A 16,404-nucleotide genomic window follows, 5' to 3' on the forward strand; every position below is an offset into this window, starting at 1 on the left:
AGGTCGACGTCACTGACTGTTGAACCTTATTATAAACTCTATAACAGTTTTAATTTAGTCACATGACTAGTGGTAGTCACGTGACATAAATCACATGGTCCTGGGGCAACTAAATCCCACTTCTTGCGTCCTATTGGAGGCCTCTCTTCCACGCCACAGCGTGATTGGCTGAGACGGAGTGTGCGTGGGACCATTAATTAGTTGTGTCTTTGTTTGATACTCAACTGACTGACTTATTGCATGTACTCCATTATTTCGGTAGAAACAATGCGTTTGTACATTGCTGTCGTTCTGTTGTGGGCTGGAGTTGGTAAGAGACGACATTTAATTTTTCCATACAATGTTTCCAGTTAGCTAACTAGCTACATGCTGCGACGGCCACAAGTCGTATCCACATAGCCAGCTTGGGTTACTCAAGAAATACTTCCAAGTATTTTGTGGCGATGGTAAACAGGCTACACATTATACATGCCTCCCGATACTAAGGAAAGTATGTCTGCTTCTGTCTCCCTTGCGTGCTGATGAACGGAGAAAATGTCACGCCAGACAAAAACATCTGGCCTCCATTTATTGTATGCAAACCAAACTAAAGAGTCTAGTTTTTAGTACAGTGCGCTGCATTCACCTTACCTCTACAGCTGTCATTATTCCTAACTACACAGTAACATTTATCGTGTTCTTTCTTGTAAGAAGAACATGGATGAAGTCAGTAACACGAAACAAAATGTGTGTTTTTGTAAAGTGACTTTCAGCACTTCTTATGTTCGTTTTCAGCTACGGAGGGGAAAGCAGTCCCGTCCCTTCCTAAGTTTGGAAGCAGCTATCATGTCAAAGGTAAGCAGGACATCAGATTAAACACGTCAGAGCCTCCTTTTCCTCAGTATTTAGCCTCATTACAGAACTGTTTAACATTTCCATTGCAGGATTGATTTCTCTACCTTATGCTGAAATCAAGGAGCCATTTGAGGCCTGGTTCGACCAAGCAGCAAAGTCCAGCCGAATAGACTACTACCATGGTGAGAAACCACTTAACCTGTGGCTGTTTCTGTTAAACCTGACTGTGTTCTCCCTGCTTGGTTGGTTTACTGATGCGAAACTGAGTTCCTTTTGTGTCAGACCGAAATGAACAGAGCAGAACATAAACACTCAGTATATCAACAAAGAAGTGAAAAAGAACGAGTAGGCTCTTTTTGGGAACTTATTCTGTTGACTCAGGTTACATCGTCATGTGAGTTTGAAACTTTTCTGTGTTGTGTAAGCTGATTGTGTTAACTGTGCATTTTACCTGCTACTACAACATGTGATTAAATGACTGACTACTTATTAGTTCTAATGACAAATTGATAAAGACCTGCATTTCTTTGTGCTTAAAGCAAATACTGTGGGCTCCCCCACCTTTTTGGCTTTCAGCCTACCTGTATGCACTTAGTTTTGTGTTTCTGTGGGAATTTTTGCCCATTCGTGCTGTAAAGCATTTGTGAGGTCAGGCATTGATGTTAGATGAAATGGCCTGGCTCACAGTCTCTGTTCCAGTTCATCCCAAAGGTGTTGGATGGGGTTGAGGTCAGGGCTCTGTGTGGGCCAGTTAAGTTCTTCCACACCAAACTCGTCCAGCCATGTCTTTATGGACTTTGCTTTGTGCACTGGGACACAGTCATGCTGGAATAGAAAAGGACCTTCACCAAACTGTTGTCACAAAGTAGGAAGCATAGCATTGTCCAATATGTCTTGGTATGCTGAAGCATTGAGATTTCCCTTCACTGGAAGTAAGGGGCTGAGCCCAACCCCTGAAAAACAGCCCCATACTACACCTGAATTCAATACTAAAGAGGTGTGTCCCATTACTTTTGTCTATAGAGTGTAAATAGTTTTAATTTTGGATTTGAAAATGGTGAAAACAGACTTTCATAAGTTGTTAGTTCTCTAAAGATGCATGGAAATAAACATACATACCTGAAGATGGCATGACTAAACAAAGATTGAGTATCTAACACATTTACTGTAAGTGCATGTAATTGCACACTGAGATTAAATAAGATAATGATGTCTAACTAGCATCTCTCACACTGATCATCTACAGGTCAGGTGTCAACATACCAGCTGGGGGCGGAGCAGCAGTGGGGCGTGGCCTATAAAATCACCCCTGAGTCCACAGAGGATGAGCTTAATGTGATGAAGTGCTTCCAGGTCAACGGAACAAAGGAAGAAGCGGTCACACCGCAGGCATCGCTGCCCAGTGTGCAGGGCTTCCAGGTGTGTGTGGGGAAACAATAGGGCTCTCAGCAACATTTTATAACTAAAACAGACTAGTAACATTAGCCTTATGATCATAAACTGACCTTTCTTTAATGCCAGGAACAATCATGTATTATTTTACACTGCCGGAAAAGGAATTACTGAAGAAAAACTACTCACTTCTCCTGTTGCGATGTATTCTGTGGCCCAATAAAATGCAACTTTGGAATGAACCTGAGCTGGCAGATTCGAAATTTAACTATTTGCTTCTCATTTGCACTCATGCGTCTGATGGTGTCTGAATTCCTGTAAAGGCACTGCATTTCATCCAGAGAGTTTGTGACCGTGCAGTCCTGTGAGTGAGAGTCCACTGTGTTGTTGACTCTGTTCCATAGTTGGACAGCTGCGAACCAATCCAAACCAAGAGTGACGTTATGCACTGGGAAAAACGGAGTTGCATTAAAACAGAACATTTACCATTATCCTCTTCACAAAAGGACACTGAAACAATTATAGTCTAGTTTCACATTTAATCATGTCATGATTTGTTGCTTTTGGAAAAACACTCAGATGTTAATCCCCTCCATAGTTCTTGAGGATGGAGTACTATGGAGGTTCTCTGTGTGAAGTCTGGCAGAATGTGACTACTGTGGGCTACAAGAAGAACACGTACACACTGTGGGTGACTCATTCAGAGGGTGGTGCAGATGCCAAAGAAGATCCTGCCATACCTGTCCATTATGAGATGATGGGATACAACACGCTACTGGGGTCACATTATGACAAATACTTGGTGGACTACAAAGAGTTCAGTACTCACGTGGATCCCACAGTCTTCTCTCTGCCTGAAGGTTTGTGCTCCACTGCAGACGCTTACATCAAGGCATTTGAGAAAAATTTAAAGAAATTTTAAAAACATTTTTCTGTTTTGTCAGTTTTTTTTTTAATTATTTATTTTTCACTGACAGGGATGACTTGTGGCGGATTTCCTGGTCCAGGAGTGGAGCACCACATGTTGGCCAACCCGATGAAAGATCTCATCCACACCTCAGCATCGGGCCACTCAGAGCGCATGTTCAACCACTTCAAGGAAAAGTTCCAGCGTCAGTACAGCGATGAAAGAGAACATGAGAAAAGACAGCACGCTTTTGTTCATAATCTCCGGTGAGAGGAACTTTAAATATGCTTTTGTGACACTGCAGCACAATGAATGTGATCTTTTTATAAAGGGCATAGGCAGGGACAGACATAGCTGGAGATAAAGAAGTTTGGATGACTGTTTTCTTGTTACTGTAGATATGTCCACTCCAAGAACAGAGCAGGGCTGCCCTTCTCTCTGGCTCTGAACTCTCTGTCAGATCGCACCATGTCGGAGCTGGCCACCATGAGGGGAAGGAAACGAGGAAAGACCCCAAATAGAGGGCTCCCTTTCCCCTCTAAGATTTACGAAGGGGTGCAAGTACCAGACTCACTTGACTGGAGGCTGTATGGTAGGTAAATACAAATTAAAATGCATACCAAAGATGCAGCCTTCTGGCCGGAGAGGCCAGTTTTAAACTCAGCCCTGCTCTTGCAGGTGCTGTGACCCCAGTAAAGGACCAGGCCATCTGTGGCTCCTGCTGGAGCTTTGCCACTACTGGAGCAGTAGAGGGCGCCCTCTTCCTAAAGGTGAAAGGATAAAAAGCTGTTTACACAACAGTCACTGGAGACAGTCGGTTGTTTTCAGTTGATTTGTGCTACTTTCTTTTGCTCATTGTAGCCACAGATGTTCAGCATGGCGGTTCATCTGTTCATGTTTTGGTTAATTTGCATTGCATTTATGTTTGGGTTAATCCATTATTTGTGTCCTTCTAAATTTTTAATAATGTAACTTTGACAACCCTGCTTGCTGTAATGGATTAGGTTATTTAGGCAGAAAAATACAGCACAACATATGTGTCATTCCTGTGATAATTAACAAAAACACAATTAGGAAGATAAACTCTACCAATTAAAAGTTTAAAAATAAGTATGATTATCGAATATGGGTGGACTGAGGATTTTCTTTTTTTTTGTACAGGAATGAATTATTCTGTCATGTCTGGGTTACATTGGATGGTCTGTAGTCAGTTAATTTGTGGACGTGCTTTCTGGCTAAACCTGCATCCGATGCTCTTTATTTGACTTGTAGTTAATTTACATCCATTGAGCTTAAGAAAAGCATCCCTGTGAGTGAAAAGAAATCCTCCCCTCTAGAATAGGGGCAGGTCCACAGTGTGGTTCATTGTGCCACTTGCACTCACTTTAGACAGACTTGACAGTGTGTGGAGAAACAGCACTAAGTGAATAGTCACCTTTGGCCTGCCTCCATCCTGTGTAAAGCTCAAAGGCATTCCAAAGGCATTCCTTTTCCTGTGTTGCTAAGCAACTCCATCCAAACATGGGATGGTTTATTATGGGATCTCATGGCACCCCACTGAAGTGACCAAATTCTTGGTCTCTCTCACTCATACCCTTGATTTTTTTTTTTCTTTTGCTTTATTCCACTAGCTGTCGAACTCATAGGCTGATAAAGAGGTAAAAAATTGAAAAATATCTGGTTCCTGGGTGGTTATTATTGAAATATAAAATAAGTAAAAATGTGGTTTTGATTTTCAAAGGGCCTAACAGAGTCATTAAGTCTGGAAGAAGAGAAACAAACAAATCCTAACTTATCCTAGCTTTTATATGTTTTACCAAAGCTACTAATGTAATTTGACAGTTGTCAAAATAATGAGACCACAGAAAAATTCATAAGTCTTCTTGATTGGATCGGGTTAGCATACTGCTGCAAAGCCCCAGCAATTTATTCCTGACCTTGTGTTTTGTCCCATTTTTCCCTCCTGAACCCTCATGACTCGTTTCGTGTTTGATTGTTTTATTGAGCCGCTTGCTGATTTTGGGTCAGAGGTTTGTTGAAGACAGCAAAGCTCCTGAAACCTGTTTTGTGTTTACGAGAATGTGATTGGTGAGGAGCAGGAGGGGTTACTGATCTCAGTGTGGAGTGTGATCATGTCATGCTCTTGTCTTTCAGACGGGCTCCCTGCAGGTTCTGTCTCAGCAGATGCTGGTGGACTGTTCCTGGGGTTTCGGCAACAACGGCTGTGATGGAGGGGAGGAGTGGAGAGCGTATGAGTGGATCATGAAACATGGAGGCATCGCCACAACTGAAACTTACGGAGCCTACATGGGAATGGTGAGATGATTGCTTGTACCTGTTGAAACAAAATGAACTGTGAAAATGTTGTCAAAATAAATCATGACAAGGAACTTCTGAGCTCATCTGACTGCTTTGCTTAGGTGGCAATACTCAGTTGGGGCCTGTTTTCACACATCATTTCTTTTCACTGATTCAGTCCAGTGAATATACAGATAAAGAAACAAGTCTGAAATAACAGATAACTGAGTAACTGGTCAGGGTTCAACCAGCTGCAGCAACTACTTTTCATAGTAAAATTAGTTTTGTTCAAAAGCTGTCAAGGTTTGTATCTGCATGGCCCAGCTGGACTCAGTTATAAAGCTCAGTCCAGTACAGCACGGCCTGTATGCCCTTGATGGCCAGATCAGTAAGCCAGCTGAACTAATACTACCTCGTTCATACAAGGGGACACATCTGCTGTGTGACAGGGACGGATGGAATGGTTCAGGGTTCAGTGTAAAATTTTCCTGTTTCCCTCTGAACAGAATGGATTTTGCCATGTCAACACATCCCAGCTTACTGCACGAATCCAGAGCTACACCAACGTCACATCAGGAGATGCAGAGGCCCTGAAGCTGGCACTCTTTAAAAATGGACCAGCGGCTGTCAGTATTGATGCTTCACATAGATCATTTGTTTTCTACAGCCACGGTGTCTACTATGAACCAGCGTGCGGTAAGTTTACCTGTAATTCATGCTCAGACTGTTGCCAACGAGTCTCTCTCTCTCTGTAACTCGCCACACTCCTTGTGTTTTCCAGGGAACACCACTGATGATCTGGATCATGCTGTGCTTGCAGTGGGATACGGCACCCTGAACGGGGAGCCGTACTGGTTGATAAAGAACTCATGGTCCACCTACTGGGGCAACGACGGCTACATCCTCATGTCAATGAAGGATAACAACTGTGGCGTCACCACCGATGCTACATATGTTTCACTGGCATAGCTTGGACCATATAAATCTATATGTTAATACCACTATGTGAGTGTGAGGTTGAATGACACCTAATGCTGGATGTGTTGAGGTGTGGTTATCATATCAAACTGAGCTCCTTGGTGATAATAATGTGTTGAATGTTGTAATCGAATGGTGTCAGAGTGAAGTGATATGCTGTAAAACTTGCACACAGAAAAAAAAGATTGCTTTTTTTTTTTTTTTTTAAAACAAGATTTTCACAGGTTTATTGCTTGTAGCCGCAGTGCCTTCATTTTAATTGTACATTTTCTTCCTTTCTTTATGATTTGTTGCAATCAGATGCCACTGGACTGGAATCAATGCAATCAAAAAGTGTGGAATTTTTTTCCCATTATTTGGTTTCTGTTTGATATAACACACATAACTGTAGGCAGCAGTAGGACATGCTTTCCTAAACCATGCAGTAGAGTAACAGGTTATCCCTTCCATGTATACATTTTACACATTCAAGACATACTGGCCTCACATTTCTTTGTGATAACAGATTTTGAAGAATCTGATTCTTTTTGCCTGAGTACCATAGCATATGACCTGATCCATGCCCTTTATTAAGTAGCACTGATTCATATAGACAGTACACAATTCATACAGCAGCCCTTATACACCTATAAAAAGTAATAGATATTTCACAGATGCAAGTCATGTTAGTGAGTCATTTTACATCAGAGTAAAATTCAACATAAGATAAAGACTGTGAACACATGCTGATCACAGTCACATCCCACAATTTCCATACAAAACTACAAATGAACTACATTAGTCTAAAAGGCTACGTTAGGCATAATTAAGTTAACTAGTGCATGCAAACTCACCTGACTAGTTTTAATTCTGGTTTGAGAATGAGGAAAGAAAATGAGGCAGTTGTTTGTTCAATACAGCATAAAGGTACAACAAAGATATTCCACAAACGACCCATCGAAAGGGCACACACTTATACAAAAATATTGTGGTTTTACCAAATGCACCAAGTGTGATAAATCCTTCCATCCTTAAAAATATGAAGTGCTCACAAAGCTGTGCACTCTGATTCTTCCAATCAGCGCAGTTTAGAAATCTGAGCTCTGCACTGATGCCTGTAGATTTATAAATACATAGAAATATGTGATTTGCATATCAGTCTTTTGGGCAACTATTTATTCCATCTCATCGCAAAATATATTGAATGAAACCAACAAAAAAAAAAAAATTACAAAGGGGTAAACATCTGTGAAACACACAAGACAAGAAGTGCACAAGAAGACCTACAGGTTGACAAAACAGTTGGCTGTTGATTTTTCTTGGCAGCATTTCTTCATTTATGAATGCCTGCTTTGTGTGTGTGTGTTATTTTTATGGATGAAATGTGTTTGGCTTTCTTGCATAGAGCTCTTAATGAAATCCTGACAATAATTGCATAGGGGATGTTCTTTGCTGTATCCGGTAACAGAGTTGAGGTTGTATAATAAGTGAATAATGGAATGTATGCATCCTTTTACACACACTTAGGCCTGGCCTGCTAGATGTTGGAGCTCCTGTCCCTCTGTGCTGTTGGCTGACTGGCTAATATCCTCTGATATCTCAGGATTCTCCTTGCTGGGAGGCGATCTACAGGAGACAAAACAGAGTGTACACTGATCTGTCTGTAGAGGTTTTGTCTCCTTGTGGGAACAAAAGATCGGTGAGAATTTACATCCAGTTCAGCAGCAAGGACACAAACAGCACAGTGAACAAAAAAGCTCCAAAGTTACTGATAAAGTACACAAACTGATGAACTGTACTTTAACTTTGGATCTAAATGAAAAGAAAGTCCCACTCTGGTAAGAAGAAGAGAAGTCATAATGTAGTACCTCAAGTCCCAGCTCTCTGCATCTTCCACTGTGTCGGGAAGAGGTCTGTTGGCAGTTTCAGGCAGTGCCAGGGCCAGGACAGCACCCAGCAGCGGGGAGGTACCGAAGATGACCAGGGGTGTAGTGGGACTGTGGTTGTGTAGCATGTTTATAACGGGTGCTAACACACCACCCACCCTTGCAAACATACAGGATACACCTATTCCTGTTTGCCTGTGTGTACAAAAAGGAAAAAGGTTGTTCATATTACAAGGGAGTTTTTTTTTTAATCACTTTGGGTGTGTGTGATTAAAGTAATTAAAATTGTCAAGACTTACCGAAGCACAGTGGGGAATATCTCAGCTGTGTACACATAGATTACAGCAAAGGAAGCTGTGATACCAAACTTCCCTACCATGGCAAGACCAGCCAGGACATTCGAATGATCTACAGACAGAGGGAGGGAAATGATGGAAGTCATGTCAAATGCTTGCATTTCTAAAGTTTTTCACCTTCCTGTCAGAATATAACTAAACAAAGCGTCTGTACTACCTTCAGGGACAGCGAGCATGAGCAGACAGGCAAGCCCTCCAGTAGCCAGAAATCCGCTTTGGGAAAGTCGACGACTGCACGGCAGGACGAGCAGGACGAGAGAACGAGCCGGGATCTCAATCAACCCGAACACAAACTGGGTCAAGTAGAGGTTTGTCCCCAACCTGGACACGCCCAGTGAGAGGCCATAATACACCAGCACGTTCACAAACCTGGGGTGTGAAGGAGGAACAGGGATATATATACACAGGAAAGAAATCTAGAACTTGTTACTAATGTAAAAAAAAAAAAGATGTCGATGCACACGGGCACACAGTTTACCAGATGTAGAACAAGATGATAGCCCTCTTCCTCATCTGAGGTGTTCGTACGAGATCCACTGCTGAGTGATTTTGGCTCCCTCCACCTAAAATCTTCTCAACCTGGACACACATAACCAACCCCTTGGAATGTAAGGATGGTGATCTTTTATGTGTGTCTTAATTTTAACAAATCCAACAAAAAGACAAAATTTTATTCGCCTAACAAGTATCATCTGTGCGTCCCATTCATAGCATGCTCTCTTCTTGAGGGATTCAAATGAAGGTAAAAACAGTAATGACCAACTCCCATCTCCCCTACTAATCTGCAATAATACTCCCTAACAAATTTATTTTTACACTGTTTAAGTAACATTTGCTAAAAACCACAGCAGCTTCCTGTTTGTCTGGTGGATACTGTGGTTTTGCTGAGTCTGCTGAGAAGGCTGAAACCACTGTCATATTCGCTCTGTCTCTTAAATATTATTAAATACTGTACTGTAAGTAAAACTTAAGTCTGAGTGCCACAGTGAAGAAGCTGGAAGCTGTTGGTTTCGCTCTTTTCATTTATTTGTTAACAATAATAAAGGTATAGAGTAACACCATCCTTTCTCTTTCACAAAAAAAAAAAGATTAACTTCAGATAATCTGCAGCAGACAAAACAGAACAGCTTAGACAGCACTTAAAGGAGTAAAGCTTAGAGACACCTGTAGAGTGGGAGGTAAGACCCGGCCATTAACAAGTGCCGCCTTCCGGAGGAGTGCAATGGCTTCCTCCTTCCTGTCTTTGGCCAACAGCCATCTGGCGGATTGAGGAAGCACCCTGACAGGAGGAAGAGAGGACACAGCAGAGAGGGAAGCAAGAGTGGACAGAGGCACAAGAAAATGCCAATAAGGGGAGAAGAGGAAACAAAGATCACAAAGACAGCATTCACGGACTCTTGTCACGCAAAGTTATGAATACACAGTGGATCTAATGTTCAGATGATGAATTTCCCCACCATATATAGAAGATGAGCAGGAAGCCCGGGGCTGATATAGCCAGCTGCAGCTTTCTCCAATCTCGTATCAAGTACGCTATGCCTGCTAGCAGCGTGTAGCCCAGACCAAATGCATAGTCTGTGATGATACCGGCTAGCATGCGCCTCTTGGTGCACGTCCACTCTGTGCCTTTGAAAAAAAAAAAAAAAGAGTGCAGGTTTTGGAAGTAGGTGAGAAGACAGGAGGAATCGAGGAGAGAGGATTAAACTGAGGTTGTGGTTTGGAGCTTTCAGGTAGCGGAAAGAATGGAAGGGTTTGTGTTGGGATTGGGCAAAAAGAGCACAAAAAAATGCATGAGACGTTTAAAGTACAACATCTACAGGTCTGACATGTAAGAGACAAATGAACTGACTATCCACTTTCCTCAACCAGTACTGAACAACTGTGCAAACAACAACCAACATCTGTTTGTTATCCAGTTGCCATAACCAGCGTGAGGAATGTCTTCTTGGTGTGTTTTCACTGACACTAGCAGATCCTTGATAACAAGACAGTAAGTGTATATCCACGCTATCCACGGTTTGAGGCTGTGCTTAGACAAAACTATGCTTTGTCAGCATGAAAAAAATGCTCACAATCACAATCCTGATGTTTAGCAGGTATAAAGTTTACTGTGGTCACTGTTGCATGCTCATCAGATACACACACAGGCTGTTAACATTTTGCAGAACAAACAGAAATGCTGACCAGATAATGGTACTAAATGGGAAGATAAGGTGTCAACAGTTGTTACAGTTCATCCTGCGGAGAACATGGACACCATGAATGTCTTTACAAAGCTTCATACCAAGTCACTGATAAATTTTAATCTATCTTTGGTGGGCTGACCGACCAACAGTTTAGCGCCATCCATCCCTAAAATGTCAGTGTCTTAGAACAATTTTAAGTGCATTTTAAAAATGTTTCATGTCTTTTAAAGGATTTTGTGATCCTACGAAGATAGGAGAATTTAAAAGAATTTACAATAAATCATGTAGGCTTGATAACTAATGATCATCTCAGTGAATTAATGTAGTTAATATAGCACCCACAAACTAAATTGAATTCCCCCTGGAAACATGCAGCTCATGTTTGAACATTAAGATCTGACTGCAGGAGAACTGAAAAGAACTGGAAGAGCACCAAGTTATCAGGCCAATCTGGCTATTAAGAACAAGAACTACAAGAACAATTGAAAAATGCTCAGCAGAGAGACAAAACTTGGAATCTTTCTTTTCAAACTCATCCTAATTAATCCTCCCCTTCAGATCTCATCTTTTCTCTAAACGAAATGCAACAAGTGAGATACATTTTCCATGAAACAGTTACTATAAAGAGGCACCTACTGACAAATTTCCCCACCACTACGTAATGCTAAATGTGAAATTCTTGAGAGGTGATGAACGTGCCGCTATCAGGTTCCGCAATCCTGTCAAATCTCATCATGCTTGTGTTTGTGTGCGTAGCTGTGTTTTGTTAGTACCGAGTACAAAGGCATTGATGATTACTCCAGATATCGTGGTGCCAACTACAAAGCGAAGAATCACATAGACCGGGAAGTTGGGTGCAAAGGCCACAGCGACTCCAAACACGGTCTGAAGAGCGATGGACAGCAGCAGGACGAAACGTCTGCCATACCTTGCACAGAGAGAGAAGGTGTTGACATGAATTTGCCCTCTAAGCACATGCATAAGTGAAACACTGTGACCGTGACAGGGTGAGACCAGGCTATGGAGGCCAGTATGGAGCATTAGTGTGTGAAAGCTCCCACGCGTTGCCACTACACCTTCAGGAATCTCAGGAGTATGGGAGCACTTTCAGAGAAACAATGAATATTTGATGATCTATATATTATAGTATTTTTTTGGAACAAGCCACAAACATCAACTAAAAATTCAAAGCAATAAAAAGAAATGGTGTCAGTCAAACAATAGTATGTAATAATTTGTCAACTGCCCCACTCACACATGGCTACCACCAACAGTGCCTGCCCCTGTGGCCAAGCTTTGGGGCTGAGGATCCAGTGGTGTGTTGTACCTGTGCAAGGTCAGCGGTTACAGACCTCCAGGCTAAGAGAGAGGAGCAAAGCCTACCTGTCAGCCATGGATCCAAACACCACAGATCCCACCAAGAGGCCAAACATGTAGATAGACGAACCAAGACTGTTCAGTCCCGCTTTGTCGCACACCAGGTCCCACTGGTTTAAGGAGAGGGAGTTAGTGGAGCATTCATGGTGCACAGCAGGTTAATACTTTGTCACACTATGTGATGTTATATTTATTAATTAGTTTGTCCACTTTTGAAAAAAAAAAAGCCTAATAGTCGAATGATTCATTACTCATTTTTGTAGTTTTTCCACCTTTTTCCGAGAGCGAGGTGACTTTAGCAATGATCACAGCTGCAGACATTTCACCACTGACTAAACAGACCACCTATAGCACATAAGCATCACACACACACACACACCTCTGTGACTGTCGTACTCTGGAAAGTGTCCTTGCTGTAGACCCATCCGTGGCCACACGGGACGCGCTCAGTCCGGTTGTCGTGCAGCAGGACTTCGGAAGAGAAGCAGGAGAGACCCGAGAGGCTGAAGTTCAGGCTGAGAGTAAAGGGGAAGGAGGACTGATTCCCGGCCACCGAGCTCTCCCTGCACTGATGGGGCGGTGTGGCTCCGGTGAAGATGCTCACCATCATGTGGAAGGCGAGGAGGATCTGGGGTAAACAAATCCATACGTACAAAATTTTCTGATATTTGCCGAAGCCCCCGATGGCAGAGAGGATCTGGTCGAAATTCATTTTGGGAAATATGGGTCAGTTTAGCGCTATTCCAGCGGATCAGCCAACGAGGAGCAGGCGGAAGGCTGGTAGTAAACACCCAACAGACAATAAATCAGAAGGACGCCGTGTTGTTGTTGTTCAGTAGGTAAAGAAAATCAAGCATGTGCCTCCATAGTCAGTCCAGCTGCAGTTTACCGACATGCCTAATGTTCAACAGTCCTGAGACGAACTAAGAAAACATGTGATATCACCTTCCCGCCGTTACTTCCAGGCAGATGCATCTATTATCTCCAAGGGTTCCCACAGGTCGATGAAATGCTCCACAGTCAGTTAAGTGCCCAAAGGTCCACCAGCAGATAAACGCATCAGCTTGACACATGTCAAACTAAACGCTAAACTGTCCTTGTCCAATCCATTATTTACAGCACGAGAAAGTGAGAGAAGTCCGGCAGCCAGCAAATTGCAGGTGCTGTTTTGATGCCACACGGTGCAAACATCTGAAAGAAACCCACGCGTGTCGATGGCAGCTGGGGGCGCGTATTATATGATGTATCCGTTACCTGCAGGGCAGGGCCACATCCCCATTACAAAATCTCATAAAAGACGCTCCAATGCAAGACTCACAACACACCAGTGACGCTCCGTGATCCTATAGGTGAATCAGTTTACCATAGCGCTTCTCACTCTTCATGGCAATCAGCATCAGTCATACGTGCTGCTAGTCACCATGCTGAGGTACAGTTCAGACTGTTTATCTGTGGTTTATACAACACAAACATCTATACATTTACAGCAAACAGCGCGCATAATGTCCTCACAGACCCTCTGCTGCCACCTGCTGCTGGAATATTGAATTACAGACTCCTCCTCCCGCCTGGTGGACGATGTTTTACTCGAGTAAAAGTAGTAATATTCTGCTTACTATCATACATAAGTAAAAAGCAACATATTAAAAATGAATCATGATGCAAAATGGCCCGTTTAAATAAATATATATACATATATATTATTGTGCTTGATTATAGTGCTGCTTTCATATGCAAGTATAACTAGTGTTGCAGTTGGTAAACGTCAGGCAAAAGAAAACTACTTTATATACTGCCGAGTGGCTTAATCTATCATATGTCAGAATTTATTAGTTTGTTTATATTTTGTATTATTCTAGTTATCAGAATCTGCAAAGCACACACAAAACTGAATAGGTTGGCAGAAGTATAAAGTAACATGGAATGGAAAATATCACAAAATTGTACTGAAGTACAGTAAATGAGTAAATGTACTTGTTATGGGTGTCTACTGTTAGCTTTCTTGCCAGATTAAGGGTGTCATATATTGTACACATATTGTAAATTATAATACTTTTATATATCTGGGCCTACAGATACAATTTACTTGAACTGACTGTACAACAATTTGATGATAGATTACATGTGAAAAAAAGATTCACTTGGGGTTCACTTGTGGTCACTTTGCTTAAGGGTCTTGTAAAATTCACAAGACTGGAAAATATAGCAATTTAAGAACTATTTTTTAAAACTAGTCCTTTAGTAACGTGTTCATATGCACACCTTATGCTAAATATGTACAATGTTAATACTGATGAATACAGGAAATGCAACTGAAACACTGCATGAACACAAAGCTGTGTTAATCAAAAGTCTGCTTTCTTAGGAGTCACCTTGTATCAGTCAACATAATGTAGTGAGAGTGGAGCTCTGGAGCACAGGGCCAATTTTGTATGACAAGCATGACACTGAAACAGCATTATACTCATGCAAATAGTGACAGAGTAAGATTATTCTATAATTATCCTATTGTTTTATTTTATGTTTGGAAGTGGTCTTTCCTTGGGCTTATGCTTGCATTGCAAAATAATGTAGCCATTTAGAACATTATCAGGTTCAGAGTAGTAAGGCTGGGGAATGGCTGACTCAGCCAGAGCTTGTCTCTAGAGAACAATGGCTCCCCTCTCCCCAGTCTAGCTGGTAAAGTGGGAGGCAGTCACTGGAGATTGGCTGGAATTAGTTTAATTTCTGCTGAGTAAGTGGTCATTCAAAGGAAAAAGCCTGTTTTCATAGCCTACAGTGTGTGGGTGGAATGATGTTGATGATCCACAATAATGCACCTGACCCAGCTGGGTGGGTAATGCTTGTATGTTGATATAAAAATGTAACTGTATTAAGTGACAAAGTGTGACAAAGGACACACGGTCACCTGGTTTGCACATATAGCACCACGCACTTTGACTGGGTATGACTACATATGCACTTTAAGACACTTTAAGAGCAACAGCACTTTATTGAAGATTTGCACAATACATTTTAACACATTGCTTGTTTACCCATTTATATGGCTATATTTATCTTATGTGTTGAATATTTATCATTATATTCATTGTCCTTTTCTCAGGTCTGATATTGACTTGGGTGACATGGGTGGTGTGTGGGCCAAACAGCTGTACCTAAAGGAGAGGGACAGAGGATATATTTAATATGTGTTAATTGTTTAGAAATTAGGTAAGCTAAGCTGTATTGGGTTGCTCAGAGAGTGTACTAAGAAGATCAAAAAGTGTTGTGTACTCACCAGTTGTTGTGTCTTCAGGGTGCGCGGGCAAAAGGCTTCCCCAGGCAACGGACACCGATTTTATAGTCCCGGGGGAAAACCAAGTGTTAATTGGTGTGGGGTGATGGATATGTGTGCAGTGTAGTACAACAAATGTAAGGAGATTTAGATGTGTTTGTTTTTAGTAATAGTTGGGGTAAATGGACGTGTACAGGCTATGAAATATGTTTGTGTGTGTATAAAGAAAGAAAAATGATGGGTTACTTATGTTGGCTGGCAGTGGATCCCCGTGGATGGAATCTACCAGGGTCATTAGCTGAGACACACTATATATAGGTGCCATTTTAACAACATGGTGTGTTGCTGCTTTAATGTTTCTGTGCTGTTTGCCAAATTGAATGAATAAAAGAACCACATCTGTGACACTCCTTAAACCTGTCGTGGATTGTTCTTTTTGCTGTACCAACCAGCCGTAATTGTGGCCTTTCCTACACTAAGATTTTTTTTCAATATCCCAAAGATGCAGTTTGTTACTGGATGTCGGTCTCCTTGTTAATTTGTCAGCCTGTAAACGTCAGTCTCGTTCCTGTCCCATTCCTGTTGTGGGTACCCGTGACGTCACAGATGGTGGGTCCTGGTTTGGGTGTCTGGCTCGCACCAGGGAAAAGGACTGTCAAGTTAGATACAGTTTGTTAGGATGTGGTTAGAAACACAACCTTTCTTTCAATTTAAAAGCACAATAAATAAATTAAAAAATATATATATAAATAAACATTTAAAAAGACGAATGAAGGTGTGTATGATCAGTAACCATAAAACCATACGGTGAAAAGTGAATCTAAACCACCTTTTTGTGTGGTCTGTCACAACAAAACCCTCATGGTGTTAGGGTTATTAATAGGGTTTTCAAATGGGGATTTTATCTTGAAAGCGGCGACCGGAAGATTTTTGGCTT

At 41.8% G+C, this 16,404-nt stretch overlaps 2 protein-coding genes across 3 annotated transcripts; one reads left to right on the forward strand and one right to left on the reverse strand.

The window, feature by feature from the left end:
• Positions 1-154: 154 nt before the first annotated feature.
• Positions 155-6,610, forward strand: zgc:110239 (uncharacterized protein LOC550326 homolog). The gene is made up of 11 exons (XM_046417901.1): positions 155-310; positions 775-834; positions 924-1,016; positions 2,081-2,253; positions 2,825-3,086; positions 3,204-3,399; positions 3,532-3,725; positions 3,812-3,903; positions 5,288-5,449; positions 5,938-6,127; positions 6,213-6,610. The coding sequence occupies exons 1-11, from the start codon at positions 241-243 to the stop codon at positions 6,398-6,400; spliced, it is 1,680 nt and encodes a 559-aa protein (XP_046273857.1). The 5' UTR covers positions 155-240; the 3' UTR covers positions 6,401-6,610.
• si:dkey-166k12.1 (solute carrier family 22 member 6-B) lies at positions 6,525-13,730 on the reverse strand. Of its 2 annotated transcripts, XM_046417903.1 has the most exons (11): positions 13,139-13,730; positions 12,573-12,821; positions 12,200-12,303; positions 11,590-11,744; positions 10,088-10,256; positions 9,795-9,909; positions 9,109-9,209; positions 8,788-8,999; positions 8,574-8,682; positions 8,257-8,469; positions 6,525-8,014 (listed from the first exon to the last, which is right to left on the reverse strand). In XM_046417903.1, the coding sequence occupies exons 1-11, from the start codon at positions 13,166-13,168 to the stop codon at positions 7,912-7,914; spliced, it is 1,560 nt and encodes a 519-aa protein (XP_046273859.1). In that variant the 5' UTR covers positions 13,169-13,730; the 3' UTR covers positions 6,525-7,911. The 2 variants fall into 2 exon arrangements, with proteins under 2 accessions (XP_046273859.1, XP_046273858.1); XM_046417902.1 differs by having other exon boundaries at positions 12,573-13,729.
• Positions 13,731-16,404: the final 2,674 nt, after the last annotated feature.

The sequence above is a fragment of the Scatophagus argus genome, chromosome 17 (genome assembly GCF_020382885.2).
Source record: "Scatophagus argus isolate fScaArg1 chromosome 17, fScaArg1.pri, whole genome shotgun sequence".
Lineage (NCBI taxonomy): Eukaryota > Metazoa > Chordata > Actinopteri > Scatophagidae > Scatophagus > Scatophagus argus.

What these genes read in the sequence shown, in the direction of transcription:
- zgc:110239 (XM_046417901.1), top strand. Translation starts at nt 241, where the DNA reads ATGTACTCCATTATTTCGGTAGAAACAATGCGTTTGTACATTGCTGTC. An exon ending in AAGCAGCTATCATGTCAAAG is followed by an intron (nt 835 to 923) that starts GTAAGCAGGACA and finishes TTTCCATTGCAG; the next exon opens with GATTGATTTCTCTACCTTAT. An exon ending in AGTCTTCTCTCTGCCTGAAG is followed by an intron (nt 3,087 to 3,203) that starts GTTTGTGCTCCA and finishes TTTCACTGACAG; the next exon opens with GGATGACTTGTGGCGGATTT.
- si:dkey-166k12.1 (XM_046417902.1), bottom strand. Translation starts at nt 12,905, where the DNA reads ATGAATTTCGACCAGATCCTCTCTGCCATCGGGGGCTTCGGCAAATAT. An exon ending in AGAGTACGACAGTCACAGAG is followed by an intron (nt 12,304 to 12,572) that starts GTGTGTGTGTGT and finishes TCCTTAAACCAG; the next exon opens with TGGGACCTGGTGTGCGACAA. An exon ending in CATGCTCGCTGTCCCTGAAG is followed by an intron (nt 8,683 to 8,787) that starts GTAGTACAGACG and finishes CTCTGTCTGTAG; the next exon opens with ATCATTCGAATGTCCTGGCT.